This window comes from Ambystoma mexicanum, chromosome 12 (genome assembly GCF_040938575.1).
Source record: "Ambystoma mexicanum isolate Mex_15411 chromosome 12, UKY_AmexF1_1, whole genome shotgun sequence".
Taxonomy (NCBI): Eukaryota; Metazoa; Chordata; class Amphibia; order Caudata; family Ambystomatidae; genus Ambystoma; species Ambystoma mexicanum.
In genome coordinates this window covers 619,211,279-619,233,444 of record NC_090936.1, presented here as the reverse complement: position 1 = coordinate 619,233,444, position 22,166 = coordinate 619,211,279, and the positions used below count along the sequence as shown (strand labels likewise).

General features: G+C 43.7%; 1 protein-coding gene and 1 long non-coding RNA gene across 4 annotated transcripts in view; one reads left to right on the top strand and one right to left on the bottom strand.

Moving 5' to 3' along the window:
- LOC138513909 (cathepsin S-like) overlaps positions 1-13,447 on the top strand; it is a 32,012-nt gene extending 18,565 nt beyond the window's left edge. Inside the window, exons 5-8 of the mRNA XM_069629051.1 lie at positions 5,104-5,286; positions 7,935-8,094; positions 9,704-9,803; positions 12,524-13,447. Coding sequence (XP_069485152.1) covers positions 5,104-5,286; positions 7,935-8,094; positions 9,704-9,803; positions 12,524-12,623 — 543 coding nt within the window. The 3' untranslated portion in view covers positions 12,624-13,447. The remainder of the gene's footprint in view (positions 1-5,103; positions 5,287-7,934; positions 8,095-9,703; positions 9,804-12,523) is intronic.
- LOC138513910 (uncharacterized) overlaps positions 1-22,166 on the bottom strand; it is a 519,082-nt gene that overhangs the window by 317,977 nt on the left and 178,939 nt on the right. The window lies entirely within an intron of this gene.

Here is a 22,166-nt window from a genome sequence, read left to right as displayed (position 1 = left end):
CCCCCACCTTAATTATTACCTTTACCCACCCACCCCGAGAAATATTTGCGGCCAAATTCGGTTAAAAAAAGTATTCGACGAATTCTCCTGCGTTGAAACCTGCCTATCCTGTGATTCCTTAGTGCCAGGGTGGGCGGGGAAAGCATCCTCTCTCTGTGAGGATTGGGTGGGGAAAGCATCCTCTCTGTGAATGGAGAAGAAGGTTCTGCATTCAGTTCAGAATCTGCAGCTCCCTTGGGTGTCTTCTTTTCAGTCTTTGGAGCTGGCTGGTTCAGTAATAGCTGACTCTTCTGCTTCTCTGAAACAGTCACTTAGCCAATGGCGTATATCAACCATGGGGCGATGTGGGCTTGTGTTGTTTACAGCGGCCATTTGTTATTCATTGCTCATTCCACAGCTTGGCTGTTCGTTTCTAACCAAAGGCTAGAAAATGCTGAATTCAGATGGGTGGTTGTCTACCTTTAGGTGTTTGATTGGTTGATTGGAATCTGATACTGTCTCAGGAACTTGCCACTGCTTAACTAGCCTCATAGCTTATAGCGTGTCCCAGGCATCAGCTGACTAGTAGCCTTCTTGGCTCACCTAGAATTGCCCATTACCATCAGGATGCACACTCATAGCCTGTACAAACACCTATCAGGGACCCTTGCTAAAATAGCTTGGTTAATGTTTTGCATTGCCTCTGCCTTCATATTAGCATTACAGTCTAACAGTCTGCTTATTAAAACCAGTGACATGTTGCTCGCCTGTACTGCTCCTCCTAACATTTCCCTCTGCCCTACATCACTAGACACACAAAAGTACAAAACTAGCCAATACCAAGAATATTCATCCACACAGCTACCATACAGTACTACCGACAGAAACCTAAGACTGCGTGCCCGCCTCTCCAAATTATATGAGCTACCGGTGAAACAAATGGAACAATTAAACCTTCAAAAAAAATGCCCACTCCAGAAAGCACCCAAGGAGTCCAACTCCCGCCCTTCTAACCATAAAAAACCAACATTGAACTGTACTAAACAGAAGCCCAAAGATGACACTAGCACTGCCCATACACCAGACAGCCACCATCCTAACCTCAAAGGAGCCCTCATAAATGCTAGGTCTCTAGTTGCCTATGCAACTGAAATCTCTGACATTCTATTAACAAACAACTTAGACTTCTTGGCCATCTCAGAATCTTGGCTACATGACGCAGCAGGCCCTGCCCTATCGCTAGCAGTCCCCAAAAATTATACTATCCTGCGAGCAGATAGACACACCTCTCTAGGTGGAGGAATAGCAATAATAGCCAAGACTAACTTAGACTTGTGACAGCATCAACCATGAAATCTTGTGAATGCCTGTCGGTCAAAGTTGCCACGGCCAACTCACAAATGCTAAACATCTTCCTTATCTATAGGCCACCAGGTCCCATTGGAACGTTCTCCGAAGACATCTCTATGGACTTGTCTAACAACCTAAAAAATACTACCCAAACACTAGTGCTAGGTGATTTCAATTTAGGATATAATGATACTAAGGATACCCACTCTACGGCCATTGCTGTGACTCTGCAAGAGCTTGGATTCTCCCAGAAAGTCAACTTACCCACGCACAACAAAGGTCGAATCCTCGATTGGATTGCAGAATATAACTGTGAGGTAAATATCACAGCTATCGTTCCACAGATCTGGACAGACCATCATCTCTTAGTATTCACTCTTGCCACTAACCTAGCCACGGCCCAGCCCTCGATTACCCCTCCCTCACTTACAAGGAATAAAAAACTCATGACAGCTGAAAAACTGCTGTCCCATATTTTACCTAAACTCAATTCTATACCGGACAATATGGACCCTAACGCTCTAGTCCAACGTTACAACGAAGTCATGAATTCAGCCCTAGACAATATTGCACCACTGAAACTAAGGAATAGTAAACCTAACAAACACCTCAACTCTTGGTTTACCTCACACTTAAAAAACCTGAGACTACACAAAAGAAAGTTGGAAACGGCTTGGAGACTCTCTCCATCAGTAGAAAATAAACTAAACCTTACCAAAGTCTCATCTCAATACAAGAAAGACATCCTCTTAGCCAAACAGGAAGTCTATAACAACAGAATATCCCAATTCAAGTCTAGTGTTAAAGAACTGTTCATTATCCTGAAAGAACTGGAAACACCCATTGTACCACAAGAAAATTGTATCAAAGACAAAAAGTGGTGTTACAGTATCCAACACGCCCTAACCAACAAAGTAGCCAACCTACAGACCAAAATTGCCCACAAGAAAGCCTTTCTAGCACCCCAAACGCCTCAGAGCATAGCTGCCGTACCACATTACGAACAAGAAACACGTTTCAGCTTCTCTAAAGTATCGACCATCGAGGTGGAGAAGGTCATACTGGGACTTAAACCATCCAATTGCAAAGGAGACCAATGTCCGGTGCAACTTATCAAGGATGCTGCGAGAGAACTCTCTCCTTTCATAACTAAACTTATCAACTCGTCATTCACCACTGGTACTGTCCCGAATAATCTGAAAGAATCCTGGGTTCTGCCATTACTGAAAAAGCAAACTCTTGACCCTACCATTCCCACAAACTCAGACCTATCACAACTGTGCCATTTCTTCTAAAAATCTTAGATAAAGTGGCCTATATTCAAATACAGAATTTCTTGGAATCTAACCTCCTCCTAGGATCTCATCAATCTGGATTCCGCCCTCAACATGGCACTGAGACGGCTTTAATTGACCTTAAGGCCCAAATAGATGAGTTTAGAGACAAAGGCCAAGCAGCACTACTCCTTCTTCTAGACCTCTCGGCTGCATTTGACTTGGTTGAACACAAAGTCCTATGTAGTCACCTAGACTCCGCAGCCCATTTCTCCAAGGAGGCCATAACCTGGATCGAGTCCTTCCTGAGTAACCGGACCATGAGAGTTTTCTCTCCCTCGGCCTCAGCAGACCCTATACCCATAACTTGCGGCGTTCCACAGGGATGCTGTGTGTCACCCACACTCTATAACGTATTCACTAAGCCTCTCTTTGACGAAATGGACCATTTGGGTATCGCCTACACTAACTATGCAGACGATACCCAAATCCTCCTCCCGCTTTCAGGAGATTACGCCATTGATCTGGCTTTGGTGAATAGAATTTACAGTATCGTTCAGGCATGGATGGCCACTCATGGTCTATGTCTGAACGATGACAAAACTGAGCTCATCATTCTAGGCACCCCGACCCTCCTAGCCAAATTTAGCCCAGGCTATGCCAACTTCGCTATTGATGGTAATAACATAAAAGTAGCAAAGGAAGTGAAGACCCTAGGCTTTTACCTAAATGCCACCATGAACTTCACTAAACAAGTTAACTTCCTTGCATCGGCTACTGCATATATATGCAAACTCATCAGAGTCAGTAAACAATTCCTCTACACTGACAGTTGGCTCACTCTGGCTAGAGCCCTCATACTCTCCAAATTGGATTATTGTAACGCACTCTACATCGGAGAGAACAAACAAACCATCCATAAAATAAAGGTTCTCCAGAACAATGCCTTGAGAGCAGCATTGAAGACCAATAGAAGTGAGCATATCTCCTCTACAAGAAGAGAATGCAAATGGTTATCTACCTCTGATAAAATCAAACTCAAGACTGCCTCCCTCACCCACAAGTGCCTCAATAATAATGCACCACCCTACCTTACAGACAGAATCTGCAAAAAAACATCCTCAAGACCAACGAGAATAGCTAACTCTAACTGCCTCCAAGTTCCACGATTTAGACTTTCCACTATTGGGGGACATAGCTTCCCAGTCAACGCTGCGCAACTATGGAACTCCTTACCTCCAAGTATTAGAGCCCCCCAGCCTTATGCCAAATTCAGACAGATTTTGATCAACTGGCTAAAAGAAAACGACAAATAAATCCAAACCAACACCCTCTCGTCGCTCTGCTTCCTATCCTTTGCCTGTGGAGTCACCTACTTTGCACCAGTCCTCAAGGCTGCGCAACTATGGAACTCCTTACCTCCAAGTATTAGAGCCCCCCAGCCTTATGCCAAATTCAGACAGATTTTGACCAACTGGCTAAAAGAAAACGACAAATAAATACAAACCAACACCCTCTCGTCGCTCTGCTTCCTATCCTTTGCCTATGGAGTCACCAATTTAACTCTATTACCTTAGAAGGAGTCTAACATTTTAAGAAAGTACATGAGGTTGTTATAACTTATCTCTGCACTGAGAAGTGCCCCCACTTCCCTTCAATGCAGAAATAAAGTTACTCTATGGGGAGAAGAGCAGGAGATGAAAAGTCAACACAGTGGTTAGAAATTAAGTATCTGTAGAAATGATCAAATACAAAAATACCTAATGAAAAATGACTGCATTTTTTTGGTCAGGAAATATATGTGGGGTGGGGTAAGGGGATAGGTTAAGGTAGGGAGAAGTGGGGGAGGGGTGAGGGGTGGGCAGGGGTCTCCCCCGCATTATTAAAAAAATACAATAAAAAAAGGTGTACAATGGGTGTTTTTCCATGGAATTTTTGGTGAAAAACTTTTCTAAATGTTTAAAAAAGAATTTTTGGGTTGGAATCCCCTCAAACCCCCCATCATTTACCTATTTTTTTATTTGTGACCCCCCCACCCTTTACATGCTCCACCCCCCTCCCAAATAAATGCAAAAAGTTTTTTTCGGTTAAAATACCAAAGTAAAACACCTGTCATAAAAATGGGTGTCGCTGAAAGGACATTGCACCCATTTCTTTTGGATCATTTCACGCTAATCCCAGAAATGACCCTGTGCATTCAAAAATGTATACAGTAGCTGTACGAGCTGCCACAGCACACAACCCATTTCCTTCCTCAACCTGAGGGAGACAAATGTAAAAAATAAGAAAGAAAAGTGATGCATGGAGTTTTCCAGAAATACTGCATGCAGTATTTCTTGAAATCTTTATCTGTTACCTCCAACCAGGGGGATAACTTGTACTCAGGAGCAGTGCTATGAATACTGTACGAGGTAAGGGGAATGAATGCTTGCCGTGTTTCCACATGAGAATCCGCCTAACCCATATCAAGGGCTTACATGGTTTGCTTCTCCTCCCAAAGGTCGGCGCCCTCGAGTCTCGCTACTGTATAAAGACTGGAGAGCTTATGGAGATGAGTGAACAGGAGCTGGTCGACTGTGACAGTGAGGACCATGGCTGCTGCGGCGGGTTCCCATACAGTGCCTATAAGTTCATTTTCGAGAAGGGTATAATGGCCTCTTCACATTACACATACAAAGGAAGGGTGAGTGGTCTTCCACTTCCTACTTGTGTTTAGCCATCGACAGTTGTAATATTGTATGCCTCATGAAATGTCAGGAAAACCAGTAAATATAGCATTGGGGCTACTCTTGGCACAAGTCCTAAGGAAATATGTGGGGGGGGGGTTTATTAGCCTGCAGACTGTGCAACACCACCGGAAGTGTCATCAGAGAACATGCAGTCACAGCATGGCAGTGCCAGCCCCTTTTTCTACAGGCAAGTCTACCTGGCCCTGTGGGAGGAATATGTCTTCTCTTCTGCCACACAGTAGCATTCTGCAAAGACAACTGTTTGAAATGCTGAGTTCCAATAAAGATTATCATAGTGTCGCACTTCTACTGCCAACCGTTTTACACCAAGCCCCCCCTTCGCAATTATTTTGAAAAAATATAGTCTGCAAGTAATGTCCTTGAACCACTGACTTTTAGCTCAGTGTTATTTTTATGTATACATGCAGTACCAGGCGTAACAGAACACGAAGTGGTGTGAGCTTCATAGTCAGGACCATCTGAACAACATCAACCTGACAAGGGGCAATTTCAGAACTCAATAAACTGCCCTCCTACTCCAAAGGAGCCTGTATGATACATTATGCATTTAGCCATTCTGCCAGTGTAAGTACACACGTGTTACATTTTCCCTAAAAGGCCATACTACTACTGTAGGTTTACATGTGCACTGACATTTTCCCAAAGATGGCTATCCGGTAACTGTAAGAAGCCATGGGGCTCATTACAAGTATGGCGGTACAAGAAAAAACTTGTGGTAATGGAATGACTTCCACTTTTCCTCACCTCCATACTACGAGTATGGCCCTGGAGTTGGGAATTTACCTCCAGCATTATCCTGCAGGTAAATCCTCCAACTTTCTGCCGAAAATCGGCCAAATCAGCAGAATTACAGAAGCAGTAATTCCGCCAAAAATGCCCCATAGAGTGGAATGGACCTTCAAAAAATAGGGATGAACTCCGCCACTGCCACTTGTAATCCAGCGGTAATTCTGTCAGACCAATTGGTGGTAACAATAATTCTGTTGGGCGGTATTCTGCATATTTACCACTGGAATACCATGCAACTCGTAATGAGGCCCATTTTGTCTTGCTGCCCACCTGTCAAATAAATCTCTTTGCTGGGCCATTACCTCAAAGACACTTCTACTCCTCCACATCAGCTGTCATTTCTTATCTAACTTCACTTAATGCTGGATTCACTCACTCACTCACTCACTCACTCACTCACTCACTCACTCACTCACTTACTCACTCACTCACTCACACTGAACTCACTCATAGGCATCTACACACACACTTTCACAATCACTCACATTTACACACAAGCACACAGTCAGAACCAACCACTTTTATTAACCTGTCTGCATTCCCTTGGTTACATCAGGTCTGAAATATCAATTTTTGACCACGTTCATCGTGGATGGTTCCACCCCTATGCTGTCTGTACACAGGAATCAGGAAGCAAGAGGAGGTGCCAATCACATCCCTCCCGGAGTCCTGCTTCCTACAGTATGGTGAGAGCATTAACCATTTAATGTCAGGTCATTAGGGCATGGATGTGAAAGAACATCCCTTATGCCCTGATGGCCTGCAGTTCCCCCTGTGAGAATGCCCAATGAGGTATGCAAAGTTGGGGAGGCAAAACATGCCTGGTATTGCAATGATGATTGGGTATGCAGTACTTTAGGTATTCTCATCCAGAGGGACACCTAGTTTGCCTTATAGCAATGCCCACAACAACTTGTTTAGCTGCTCACTGCATCTGAGGGAGTGCTTGGGGTTTTCATTGGGCCTGCTGCTATAGGTGATTAGCTCCTTTGTAATTGGTGGCAGGTTGATGCCCTCTCACCCATCATGGGCAAGTTACTAGTGTGGCATTAAGCCCTCGTTCCAAGGGCTGGATTGGGGGTAACGGCCCGGCAGCCCAAGTTAACGAGTCGATCGAAGCGAGGGCCAATAGCGAGTGCTCCTGGCCATTACCCCTCCCCGTTCCAGTCCTTGGAATGGGGGTAAGGCCATTAGCACCCGGGCTACCAAAGCGGTAACCCGCAATGCTAAAAAAAAGGATTTTCCTTCGTTCAACGGGATGCCGCACACATCCCGTCTAACCAAGGAAAATCCTTTACAAAGGTGGCTGCCATGGAAAGGGAACGCCACCAAAATAAGGTAATTAGGGATCTGGGGGGATGTAAAAAAAAGAAAAAAAGGGGAGCGGAAGGTGGGCGGAAGATGGCGGTGGGTGAGCCGGCCATCAGGTGGCATGGAACATGGGCTTTCACCGGCGGTTCAAGACTGCGTTCCTAGCCACCATGTTGGCTGGTACCCCCCAACAGGGTGCTAATGAGCGTTATATTATGTAGTTCTAGGTTTGGTGTTAGAACTAAACAAATATTTTTTCTAAGTTATGAAATGATTAGCACTTTATCAGCAGCACTGGCATCATTGATACATTTGTTTTATTCATTATATTGTAATCTATGACCTTTGGGTTCTTTTCCTTCACAATTGGTATACTAATTGAGATGGCAAATCACTAGTCACATTTAGGGTGTGTTCCATTGCCTGCTTCATATGGCGATTGAAAGGAGTACTCCGACTCTTTGTGTCCCTTTGCTTGTAGGCTGCTGGATGCCGCTTCAAGCACAAGAAGGCTGTTCCCCTGAACATAACCAAGTTCTATCAAATGAGCGGAGAAGAAAACATGGCCGCTGCGGTTGCTTCTGATGGCCCCGTCACTGTAGGATTTGCTGTGTCATTTAGTTTCTTCTTCTACTCTGAAGGTAATGAGCACTCTCTTTTGCAATGCGTAGATCAGGGCTCTACATGTCAGGTTCTCAGGAACTCCAACCACACCAGGTTTTGCAGAGAACAACTCATTAGGTACCAAACAATTTGTGACCCCATGGACAGGTTTTCCTTCTGCTCATAAATAAATCACTCTACCACTGATATGGAACACTATTCAACTATGCATTATCCCCAGTCATCATAATGTTTGTCTTGATGAACAAACATGGATTGTCGCCTGACAGTGTTTTTGTTGGAGTCACATAGAAACCAATAAGGACAGGTATGGAGAGATCCAGAGAAGGGCTACCGCAATCAAAGAGTTTGGACATTCTCTATGGCACTCAAACATCTACAAATGTTAAGGTTAGTCAGAAGTAGGGACAGAGAGCGAACACATGATAAGTGAAGGTGCCCGGGAAACAGGCCAGGCACCTTTGCAGTTACTGACAACAAGTCCAAGGGGTTAGTATTTGTATCGAAAACAGAGATATCTAGTAACAGGGATGTACTGGTGGGAGCGGACCCCTCAACTGCCCTCAGTTTCTATGTGTCCTATATTTTCTATAATTGATCTCTGAGAGATGTTTCAAATGATATGACCGCTTAAGTGCCAGCGTCCCTTGGTTTATGTTACCTTTATGTTATTCTACATAAGTAGAACATAACTTTTTGAACATTTACAGAACAATTGGTACTTTGGTAAGGATAATCTCTAAGTGACTGTATTGTAAAGTAGTGATTCTAAGCAGCCATTTAGAATGCAGGGATGCATTGTTAGCAGTTCATCTTCCAGAGAAAATGGTGTCTTTAATTTTAATCAATGAGAAATCAGTTATACTTGAATGATTACAGATTTAATGACAGGATTTCGATTTTGAAGCAGCCCCTCTGTAAGAATTGGAAAATGTGACTGAATCGCCCCCCATCCCCCTGCACGCCCTACGTGACCTACACTGCCTTCAGGATTACATGTATCATCTACAGAGCAGTCATGAGTAAAACACCAGCAAACCTGGCACCTACGCTCCACCTAGCTGGTGGGGCACTCTCCTTGCACTGCAAATCAACCAAATGGCTTGAATCATAACTTGCCCTCACCGAGAGGAGCGGCAAACAAGCCTTCTCTTGTCATGCACCCACCCTCTGGAACTCGATCCCTGCATTGGCTCGAATGCCCCCACAATTCTGCAATTCAGCAAACCTCCCAACTTGACCAAGCACAAATCCTGACAGACTCTCTCCGATAGCAATTCACAGTACTGTGCTACTGTTAAAAGTCACCAGCCCAAACGCGATCTATATCCACACCCTGTACAGTGCAGCAATACTCCTGAGCTAGAACGGCAATTTAAACAGTAAATTAAAGGAAGATGCAATAGGAACCTACCCGTGCTTTAGAGTTCCCCGCAGTTTCTGCTTGCCCTTATTCCTGGGACCCAATGCATTTACCATAGACTCTTTTGAATGCACTTCAGATGGTCAAGATGGCTCTCCTGCTGTTCACTGCTGTGTGTATCTCCTGCCAGCTGAGAAGCAGGCCTGCGGCTGATGAGATGATATTAAAGACAATGTGTTGTTGGTGTCTTTTTACATCATCAGGTATTTATGACGACGAATGTGCTGACTATCCAAACCATGCCATCATCCTGGTAGGATATGGTAGTGAAGACCATGAGGACTATTGGCTTATTAAGAACAGGTGGGGCATGTTTTCTGCTCTGTCATTATCACTCCCTTCATCCTGTTATGATTCCACACGTGTGTGGTCTTTAATTGATGTACTGCATCTTTCTATCTCTCTGTGTTTGTCTCTCACTCTCTTGCTCTTCTGCACACTTCGAACCAGCGCCAATGTGTAAGGTTGCAGGGAACCTGATTAACATGGTGTCACCCTTGACTCCTTGGAATGATTGGGACCGGATACAGACTGGGTGGTGGTGGGAGGGTGCTGTGCCCGATCAATTCTGTTAGATATATTAATTTGCTGTTCGTGAAGAACAGAATAAAATGTTAGTACAAAAAATAGATGCAAGGAACTTGAGTTGACTCTGCCAGTATTAGTCCGCATTCCCTGGTCTCCTATGTTCGCCACCTGTGCCCATCTCGCCTCTTTGCTCTGTCACCCATTGTCTAGCTTCTCTCCCCTGCCTTAATCACCTTGACCTGTGGGCTCCAGTGACATCAGCCCCGATAGGTGATCTTCCTCTGCTGCACCTCCCCTGGCATCACACCCAGGCCGTGCTCCTCACAGCTAGTTAAGGAGCTCCGTTCGTGCTACCACCTCTTCACCTCCTTGCCTTTGCTTCCCTCTGTCTGGCCACTGCTGATGGGGGAGCGTACAGATGGCTGGTTGGATGGTAATTGTCCTTATTCCTTGGTGAAGGCTTCCTCTTTCCTCAGCCTAGTAGACCCTTATTGTCCTTGAAAGACCCCCACCACGACAGTAAAAACTTAACTGCTTCAATTCTGATTTTCTCTCATACTTTTTTTCATTTGACCTGTTCATGCTCACGCCTCTTTAATTTCCTTTAACTCTTTTTAAATCATTGTCTTTTAAACAGACTTTTTTTACTTTCATTTCTCTGTGTGGATTCCTTCTCCCGTTCACATTGTATCAGTTAGTTTCCTGCATCTATATGCTTATGTGTCAACTATTCATTGACATGCATATAGCGCACGAAACCCGTGGGCATCAAGGCGCTGGTTATAGTGAAAGGTGCTAGATCAAGACATCAGAGCATCAGAGTTTGCCAATTTCGATAGTTCCAGAGTTAAGCCCGAGGGGTTGCAGTAGTTACATTGACGAGCCTTACATCAAGATAAAAGGACAACATTTCTGGTTTAACAGATACAGGGAGAAACAGTTCACAGAGGATAACATAAACACCACTTAGAGGCTGCCTCTAAGTTACCCATCCTATTGATTTCACCTTTCTGAACTGAAAAAGCAGACATTCTATGTTCCTTTGAGCTCTTTTCACCTCTTTACTCTCCTGCCTTCCTTCCGCCATTCACAGTTTTGTGCCCTGCCTTATATTCTCTACATATGTGTCGCTTCCTATTTGTATCTTACACTATTCTATGCCCTGTTCCTTATTTGTGCTCTGACTTTCTCATGTTCCTAAATATAGATTCCAAATATCTTTCCTTCTGTTCATTTCAGTCTGATGTGCTGGCCACTCCCATCATTCTGTTCACTTTTCTCAATCTTCAGATGTTTTCCTCAGCCTTATGGTTCCTCCCCATTTTCCTTGCTCTTTATTTATTTTTTCCCAATATTTCCTTTATTGACTGTTCCTATATTTTCCATTTGATGCCATTCTTCTTTTCTAGCATGGCTCATCCCCTCATTCTTTTGTCCTGCCTCCATCCAGCAATCCGTAACTGGCTAATTTTGCTTTGATATTGTGTTTAACTTATTTTTGATTACACCTCCGTTTGGTTATTCTTTCACCGATTTTTAGATTCCACTGCACACATTAAGTTTTGTATTCGGATCTATGTTCATTTATCGACAGTGTGTTTTTCAATGGGTTTTTTGATGAATTAGGTTTTTTTTTCAACAAAACGAATTGAAATGATTATTTTGTTTTTTGTGGGGTTCCACCTGAACCCCCCTATTAATTGTACAATATTCCTGACAGCCCCACTGCTTATATACCCTTACCCACAACCACCTATATTTTTTATTTGTTTTTTCAAGAACATACATTTTGGCAAAAACCCATCGGAAAAAAACACTGCCAATGAATAAACGTCGTACCTTTTACTCATGTTCCCATACATTTTATGTGCATCTTTCATGTGCAATCATTTCACTCGCTTTTGTCTTGTCATTTTTCCTTCTGCCAATTATATTCAATGTGTGCATTTATTTCTTTACTCCACAACTATTTCTTTTTACTTTTTTTCATCGACTTTCGGGGCCTGATTTACAAAAATGTTTTAACATGGGAAAGTCCCATTGAAAACATTTTTGTACATCAGGTCCTCTGTCTTCTCCGATTGTGTTCCCTTATATTGCCTACAGAGACTATTGGTGAAATGTTTTCATGTAACAGATTTCAAAAATGACTCCAGTCTTCTATTCAATATTTCCTTTAATGCATATATCCCACTTATTAAGAATCCTTTTCTATTCTGTCTCGCTCGTTCACTCTCACTTTTAGATCAACGTCAACATTATTTGTTTATTTACTCCATTCCCCTAATTCGGTTTTTTTCAGAAACGATTTGCTCCTTCGGATGCCACATTCCTTAAATCATTCATAATTCCTTTTCATCCACAGGCTAATTGCTTTGTCCATCATCTGTTTGCATGTAATTCTTTGTTTCTCTATTATTATTCGCTCTTTTGCTGGCTCCTCATGTTCTCACATTCTAACTCTGGTCTTCATTTTGTTGTGTTTTTGCTTTTAGTTGGGGCCCTCATTGGGGAAATGAAGGATACGCAAAAGTCAAGCGCAATGCAAATGTCTGCGCCATCAGTGATATGGGCGCTGCCATAGATCTTCAGTGAAATGTGCGGCACATCCGGGATAATCACTTATATTGAGGATGTGTGTCAGTGAGCTGCTGCATGACCAGTCAGAGCTTTGAATATCACATGCATGTGTTCTAACATATCACAAGCCCAGTGTCAGGCGCATTGTCAAACCCATACAATGCCATCATTATCCAATCACAAGCCCAGCGTCAGGCACATTGCCAAACCCACACAATGCCATCATTATCACATTGCCATCTTAACTACGTGATGATGGAACCTAAGGTCAATTTCAGCTAAAAAACAAGCCTCAAGAATTGATCAACATCATGTTCACCCCAAGTAGGCAGATGGATCACTGTCACACCATGTATATGTTTTATGTATGCAATAAGTCACTAGCTAGCAATGTGGGGGAGAAGAGTTGTGTGACTTAGTTGCAGTGTGTATGCTGTGGCCTGTATGACTTTTTTCCCTTTCTCCATTATTCTCTTCCCGTTGAGGCTCAGAATATTGACAACAACATTTCTGGAATGAAATGTAGACCCTGGACTTTAGATGTCAGCTTTTTGCACTTCTCTGTGCCCTGATCTTTCCTAAATGACCACATTGTCACTGCAAGTCACATGTTTTCAACAGTGTGAAGTACGAGAAACAATTTTAACTTAACTCCTGGCAAAACGTATAAAGCAAGTATTCATCTAAACACATTTGTGCACGCTTAGGACACGCCCTTTATCAAGAATATTAACTGTTGTTTTCATGACTCTTGTGTCAGTGTTGCCACAATCTCAGCTGGTGAGTAAAACCTGATGTGCATGATGTACAATAAAAGCCAAAGCATGTCTCAAGCAAAATATATTATTTTTGAACCGTAGACAATGTATATGTCTGCCACAAAGGAATGCCTATGTAGGTGGTGAACGATGGGACCCGCTCAATATATTTATTTTTTTTAAAACTTTTATTTACAGAACATCAAGTTACAAACATTAAAATATTCCCCATGAAACAGTAAAATTCCCAAAACAATTAAAGCATTTTACAAAACAACTATGTACATTGCGAGATAAAAATCATATCATAGCCCCCATATGAATCCATAACATCTCCCAATTACCCACCCCCCAAACCCCCCACTTACACACGTACTACACCAAGTCTAGTATAACTGAAGAAATTTACCCCAGATTTTCTCAAACAAACCCATTTTCCCTTCTCTTCTGTAAAGCAAGCATCCTCTCCATTTCTGCCAAATCTCGCATTTCAGTCAACCATGTCTCAATATTCAAAGTCAATACAGATTTCCAATTTCACAAAACAATTTTCTTACCGATCATTGCCCCTCGGAACAACCACTTCTTCTGATTTTGAGTAAGATCATCCAAAGACTCATCACTCCCCAATATCACCACTTTGAAGTCCAGAACAGGCAACTCCTCAATCACCTCATCACACACCCCACCAATCTTACCCCCATCTCTGAAGCAGGCTTTGATTTCTTGGGGATAGGATTTTCCGCAGTTTCAATTTTCTCCAATATTATCATGAAAGGGAGAGGGCCAGGTGCTAGAGGATTATGCTGCTGCATCTGCAGCCTGCATTCTGGAATTCCGGGACCTGCTAAATAGTGGCATTCTGATTATTGCAACAACCACAGTTCTACATGTGGGGCCCTTTTCAGAACCCCAGGGCTTGGATAAATTGCCATCATTGGGTAGAAACATGCTCGTCTGCCATTCACAACCACCATCTATGTCACAGTTACTAACTTTCACTTATTGGAGCAGTTATGGAATCTCAGCTAAGCTTCCTGGGCCCTGCCCTTAAGCAATCTCTTCCATCCACTAGACATGTGTGATGTAACTGTTTTTCCTGAAAACCATGGGTTTTCCAGGTGCACTGTTCCCATTGGAAACACTTTGTAGGATGTATATGATTTTCTAGGGAATGTTTTTGAGTGAGGGATGCTTTTTAAAAACACACATGCTTATTAAATGTTGCATATATTAGTTAGTGTGGGGCAGATACCCAAATGACAATGTCAGGTACGACAATCGCCAATTCAGAGGGCCATGTTATGTTTTTACTTAATTAAAAAGGGAACTGGGACAACATCTCTCCATGCTGGTTGCAAAAGTGTAGAAAAATGACAACAAAATGCTGGCCCTGCAAATTGCTCATTCTCTCCCCCAGGTCAATTTCGGGGGTGGGGGGTGGGGGTGGCGGTACCCTGCATACCTCTTCCTGTTGGTCAGCCCCATAACTGCATGGCATTGGTTGCCCACACACCTGGTCCTGCTTCTCACAACCTTCACCACCTGCGTTCCCCGCTCCTTATCCTTGGCTCCATCAATTATTCCAGTCTCCAGTCTGCCCGATGGAAGCACAACGTATTGTGAGTTGGACTATGTGCGATACTCTTATGTGCATCATCCTTCAGCCGGGCGGTCTGGAGACCACAACTTTCATCAGATCAATATGTCAAAAGATTACAAAACTAAAGTACCAATTTGATGTGGCATCAGATCAGAAGTCAGCAATCATTTTAACTGCTTCTATCTGCATGAAAACTATCAGTAAAGATTAACACTCTACTATGGCATGTAATGTGTTCCTCATAATACTGAACATTACATTGCTGACGATAGTGGAATGCCTCCTGCTGTATGTTCAAATGTCATTGAAACACCCAATCCAAGGTTGCTGCATATTCAGAATAAGGGTATTGTATTGTCAAACCTACTTACTGAAGGAACGTCCTTTTACGTTATGTCATACTTGTCAGGAAATATCAGAGGTTTATGTTTTGTTTTTAAATCAAAGAAAATGAAAACCGACTAATACATAACATCTAATCCCTTTTGACAGACAATCAAACTAAACAGAAAATGTAAAACGCCCGCAAAAAATACCAATACTATATGTGCAAACCATGCACTACATTGCAACATAGAAGAACCTCACAATGCACTAATGTCAATTATTTATTTTATTTATTTGACATTCCTATGGCGCCCATATAGAGGTGTTTGCAGGCGCCACAAGACAAGATGGGGGGGATGGGAATCAAAAAAGTAGAAAAACAAAGTACGGTTATGTTGGCCTTGTGACAATCCTACCGGGCAAGTGCATGAAGAAGGTGGTAATTGCAAGGGGTAGGGGGTAGAGGTAGAAGTGCAGGAGTGGGGTACCCCAAGGGTGAGGCGTGCAAGTGCTGGACAGGCCAAGGTGGCAAGTGCCAGGGGAAGGGGGGGATGAGTGTATTGGTCAGGGAGGACCAAGTTGGGCTAGTCCAAGGAAGGGAGCCAGAGGGCAAGTGCTGGCAAAGGATGATGGGGGGCCAGTGCTAGTTGCAGCGGTAGATGGGGAGTTGGCAAGGGAGGGGGAGAAGGAAGGAAGAGAAGAAAAGGAAAATCTTGAGAAGTTTCCGTAACTTAAGAAGATACGGCTCAAGTCTGAGGGGAAGTAGGAAGCCGTTCCGGAGGGAGGAGCCAGCCAAGGAAAGGGATCAACCTTCCACTCTCTGCTTGGATAAGCGTTTGACCTGCAGAGAGTTGGAACCAGAAGACCGAAGGACTCTGGCCGGGAGATATTTAGGGAGGGAAAGCTGGATGTAAAGAGGTCCCAGGACCCAGACAGCCTTGTGAATGATGCAAATGGTCTTGAAATTGATCCTTGGAGTCACCGGGAGCCAGTGGAGAGATTTCAGGGCTGGAGAGATGCGGTCCCTGGGCTTGAGGCCAAGGATAAGTCTTGCAGTCTTATTCTGGATTAGTTGGAGGGGGCGAAGGGAGGAAAGAGGCAGGTTGAGGAAGAGGCTGTTGCAGTAGTCTAGCCTGGAGAGAACCAGGGCTCTGGAGACATTGAGCTTCTGGGGAATGGTGAGGAAAGGTAGAATTCCCCAGAGAAGGTGAAGCTGAAAGTTGGACTTCTTGGCAAGGTCTGTGATGGAAAGAAAGAGAGAAAGGAGTCAACGATAATCCGAAGGTTTTTTGCCTCACATGTGGGTGAGGAGATGGGACCCAAGGAGTCAGGCCAGAGAGAAGGCATCCCAATGAGTAGGATCTCAGTCTTACTGGAATTAAGGCAGAGGTAATTGGCAGTCAGTCACTCAAGTATGAGGGAGAAGGAGGAGGAGATAGAGGATTGCAGCCTGATGGAGAGCTGTGTGTCATCTGCATAACACAGGAAATTAGGTGAGAAAGTGAGATCAGGTAGGCCAGAGGAGCCAAGTAGATGTTGAAGAGCCATGGGATAGAATGGAGCCCTCAGGTACACCACAGGTAGAGAGTGTGGTGAAGTAGAGGAAAGGACCCATTTGAATTTGAGAGGGTCTGTATGGGGCCCCCGTAAATAGGCCTGAAACTCTGGGACCCTGCCTGGGTCCCCCGTTACTGTATATGGCACCCCGACAACATGCGTATAAAAAATAGTAACTCAGCAATAACTCAGGAAATCTGCGTGCAAACCCACGTAAAATGTTCCTGCACTTACGCGCACCCCTTAGTTACATTGTTAATCTGTGCTGAAAATCCTACCCACAAGTGTACCTATGCCTGCCTTCGGGTGGCAGATCGTATGAAGGACTTGCGTGGCCATTTCTCAAGGCGAGACGTTGTGCGATTGAATCCATGAATACATCTCATGCTACGCAATAGTGGGCTTGCGAGGGACTGCCCGGTGTTCCGCTCCTTCTGAACCCTCTGCATAGGCCACGCCCACGCTCTGCTCTGAGTCTCACGCAAGACCTTCGACGGCTCGCACAGATGTGCTGAGCCAGCGTGAAATTCCACGCAAGTCCAGGGAAAGTACAGCGCATTGTGTACCATGAAGCGACAAAGGCAGATTTGCGCGCAGTTGCTCACGCAATTACCCTAAAGCAGGATGGAAGAAATGCAGGTAGGAATGGAATAAACCGTGACAACACAAAAGTCAATTGGTCACTTTAAATTACTTTCATTAATGTAGGAAAATGGGACCTGACCAGTCTTTAGGGCCCAATGAAAAGACCAGGGGGCCCAATTTGGAATGGGACATCTAGTGTTGGAGTTCACTTCCTTATATTCTGAAGCATACTCAAAAGTGTCAAGCAGGCGTTTTGGTGCTGCTACTTACAGCTGAAGTGAAATATTCATCACAGTTCTCTTGATGTGGCAGGCAGCTCCGCCTAAGAAGAAAGCCATGTGTGTGAAGCATCAGGCAGTTGAGTTAAGTATCAAATGAAAAGTTAATATGCTGAACATCAGCAAAAGCCATGGGTAATGCTGTTGGACTGAGGAAATGGTGTAGGTGTCAAAAGAGGTTCCTTTGAAGAGTTAGGGCACTCTTATGCTATTCCCTAGCCTGGAAAGGAACTAAAAGTCAGGAGGCTTGTCACAGCAGTTGCAGTGCCCATCCTGTGAACTTAGCAATTGTCAGAACTTTGCTTTTTCCAGCAGGTCACCACTAAGTCCCTCAGAGGTGGTCAAAGGAAACATTATCAGCCCTTCTAGAATTCCTATATTCACCCAGGGCTCTTTATTTATTTATTTTATTTATTGCATTTATGTTTCGCCCAGACCCTTGGGTATCACAGCGAGGTTACAGACAACTTAGTTAAAACAGTTATTGAAGAGTGCCAATCGGAAGCAATAAAAATATATACAAACAAAGCATACAAGATAAACATTAAATGAAGGGCTTCAGTGAGAGAGAGATACAGTCATTTTCCCTGAGGCATGGAATGGGGTCTTAGACTTAGTTAAATAGCCACGTTTTCAGGGATTTCTTAAAGCCTGAGAACCTTTGCTCATTTTTGATGAGGAGGGGAAGAGTGTTCCAATATGTGGGGGCTAGGTATTGGAAACTGCTGCCTCTTGCCTTGGTTGTCTTGTAGCGGGGGATAGATAGGAGTAGTTGGCTGTTAGATCTGAGGGGCCTCTTTGATACTTTTCTGGTGATGGCATGGTTGAGGTAGATGGGGGCACTCGAGTGGATTCATTTGAAAGTGAAGCACAGGGTTTCGAAAGTAACTGTAGCTTTGATGGGGAGCCAGTGGTGGTCTCTTCTGATATTTGAAATGTGATCTGACTTTCTTATTCCAAGGGCCGCTCGAAGGGCTTTATTTTGAATGAGCTTTGAACTGATCAACAGCTAAGTGCTCATCAAAAGAATATGAGAGTCTGCAGCCATCGCTTTTAGCTCACCGTACTTTTCACAAAGGAGGAATATCCATTTGCATATCAGTCTTTGTCCCGCCCATGAGGGCAGTCCAGCACCGAAATGCCAGGCAAACTTCTTTTGAACAAGAGTACCAACAGCAACCCCAGACACGTAAACAATGTAGCAAGCGCCCTTCTCTAGAAAGAACATTGCATGATAACCTGTTCTCTGAATGAGGGGTGTTTGGTCTAATTTGAAGCTCCTTTGTCAGGGGCCACCAACAGCCAATCTAAACATTGTTCTCCCTTCTGCTGTTGATATAGCCAGAGTTCTAAATCAGCTGCAAATCACGTGGGGTGAAAAGGAAGTGATGGAAAATATAGTTTCCAAGAGTGTAGGATGTTTGTTCATGGAGTCCTCTGCCTTGTATCGCCTCTTCACTCCCACCAAATCTTGCTGCCTTCTATTTGAAGAATTTCCTTTGTAAACCTCTCCCCAGTGCCCGCCCACAGAGAAAGCAGTTCTCTTTGAAGAGCGGAGATTCAACCCAGGTCAGGAAATAGGCAGTACACGTTGGTGGATTGACGTGTCAGATTCTCACATGAGCCAACAAAGGGTTTCGTGGGTGGGTTTCATCATCTGTTTATAATTCCTTCCAGATGTGAAAGGTATTCAACAATTGTTCCTTTCATCTCCTCAGCAAACGAATGGAAGACCAAAATAAGAAGTTATTATTTGTAACAGCAAATTCTAGATTGACAATAACTTCAGTTACTTTTCTAAACATAGTTTGGTAGGAGATAGTTATTCTTATTTCAACATAGTTTAGTTTAGGAGGCTGCAGTTCTACCACCAAGGGCCAATTGAAAGTTAACCTGCAAAAACAGATTTCATTTTTTTATCCGCACATTTAAAAAAATAGATACATGTGAAATTGATCATGAGTGGGTCGGAAGTGCCCCGCAAGTGACTGTTTGGCTGGTGACTGTGTGGAACCTCCTGTGGACATTTACTTAATACCTACAGAAACGCTCCGTCGGCGAGTGGAAGTTCTGTGCCAGCCGTAACTTGCTGCAGGCAAGCTTTCGAGCGGAATAAGTAACTATTGAACTCTCTTCTGTGGACTGCCAAAACGTGCTTACTCTTGTGTTTACTGTTGTACTCACTTGTAACCCTGCATTAGTGGCGCTGGAGTAACGCTAACCTCTCTTTTTTTCCTGCAGCCCTGCCCACCCCCAACCCGACGTCATCGTTTTGTCACTGCCTCTTTCCTATTTCAATCTCGGGCACGCGCACGGCGCGCGTGCACCCACAAGTGCCTCGCAAGTGGCTGTTTGGCTGTTTGGCGTTTGGCTGTTAGGGTGTAGGGTGCAGGTTTTTGTAGGAAGAGTCTTGCTTGTTGTTGTTCATCGAACCCGGACTACAGGGTGAGTGCTAGAATACATGCGAAGAGTGAGACCTTTTGTTCTATCACATAATGCTTGTTGCAGTACGGAATACTGAGACTATGGCTTCTGGGCTACGTGGTGCAAGGCTCACTGAGGCACCAGCTACTAGCACTCTTAACATCGTTGCTCTTGTATGTCCGGGAAACTTAAGGTACACTGCCATGAGTAATGTCATGTTAAGCGACTGTTTGGAAGATGCTTTACAGAACAGTAAATGCCCCGAGCAACTAAGTCAAACACCCGTTGCCCTGACCTGAGATCAGATACAGTGGCTGAGAGAGGGATTGCAAACGACTTCCAGTCGATCATTCAAGTTACTGTGAACTCGCTAATTCATGTCAGTGATCCTAATAGTGAAAGACACGATGCTAGCCTGCCATACGTAACTAATATTGGCGACAAGTTACTGGATTTAGAGGGGAGCGTACCGGTTGACTCGCCTTCACTGAACTCCTCAATATCCAGTTGCTCCACCGGTACTGGGACAACTGGTGTTGGGCCTGAGACAATGGAGTAACTAAACAAACATATCAGTCACTCCAGTGGCGTGTTAACACCTTTGGTGCAACGCTCTTGGGGTCCAAATGGTCGCTCAGAACAATCTGTTTTCCCATCTATCGGTAGGTCTGCACATCATTCACATTACGCTAGCTCTGCGCTGAAGAAGAATGCTGACAAACCCAATGTGCCTGTGGTAATTAACTCACTGGAAAAATTACCGGTGCCCGACGCTGATGAAAACTGTAACTCCAGTCTTAATATCAGCATTGAACTTGAGTCTCATGTAGTGGAAAGGGATGCAAATCCATTGTCCGCATCCACTAATGAGAGCCCTTAAACCTTCCCGGTCATATATAATACTTGATCTATTAGATAAAGGCCACGATTTCACTCATCACAAAATTTGTGAGCTAAAATTGGTATCCAACGACATTTTAATTAAATTAAATCGCTTGCAGGGATTTATTACGGCAAAGGAACAATGTGATCACGGCAATCACTCTCAATCATTAGGAAACATCCCAAAAGGTTTGATAGCTGAAACTAAAATATATTCTGAAAAGTCTAAACAATACGGAAAAAAAACGATTCAATTGGGTATTTAGAGGAGAATGCTCTCATAGATACATGCCAAACACTGTTAGATCCTCCTGCACTCCCGCTTGGTTTTAATTGGGAAGCCTTCTCCTCTAACATTAACTACATTAAAAATGATATAGAGGAAATTAAGAACAACATTTCAGTCCTGAAATCCTGTAAGGTTATCCCGTCTACTCAGCATGAAGATTCATCTCCCGATAGCCCCTCTGCTCTGATGAAAATAATAGATCAGATGGAAAATGAGGAGGTTCCAGGAGATGATTCTTTAAATGAAAAGTCAGGCTTCCTTTCACGACGCATGAAAAAATGACACCTAAGAGCAGCGAAAAGAGCAGATAAACGCAGGAAAGAGAGTGTAGATCCTACCAATAATAAAAGTATAAAAAAAGAAAAAAAAGGAAAATAAAACACTAGTTGAGAGTGAGGAAGGAACACTGGATTCAACTCAGAATGAATCAGAAGATCTCCTGGTTGATGAGGACACAATCAACGTCGCCCAACTTGCTAAGGAAAGTCAAGCGCTTTTGTTGACATCTAAAGCCCTGTAGGGTTCTGCCACTGTGGCCCCGTCTGGTAACAAGAAAAAAAATAAAGTGAAAAAGACTACTATTAGCATTCTATATAATGGGGATAAAAAAGATTTTAGTCCTATACATAGCACTGATATATCTAAAAAAACAGAAAAACCTGTTTAATTATTTTCCCGATTGTAGGAAGAAGACAAAAATTATCCAGGATGACATCAATGATGGCAAACACAGGGTTTCAGTGTCGAGTACTCTCCAGAATTAAATCTGGGATACACTGATGATTCTTCTAGTGTTACATACGTTCAAGCATGTAGCACTCTGCATAAGCAGCTCCAACCTAAAAATGCACTACC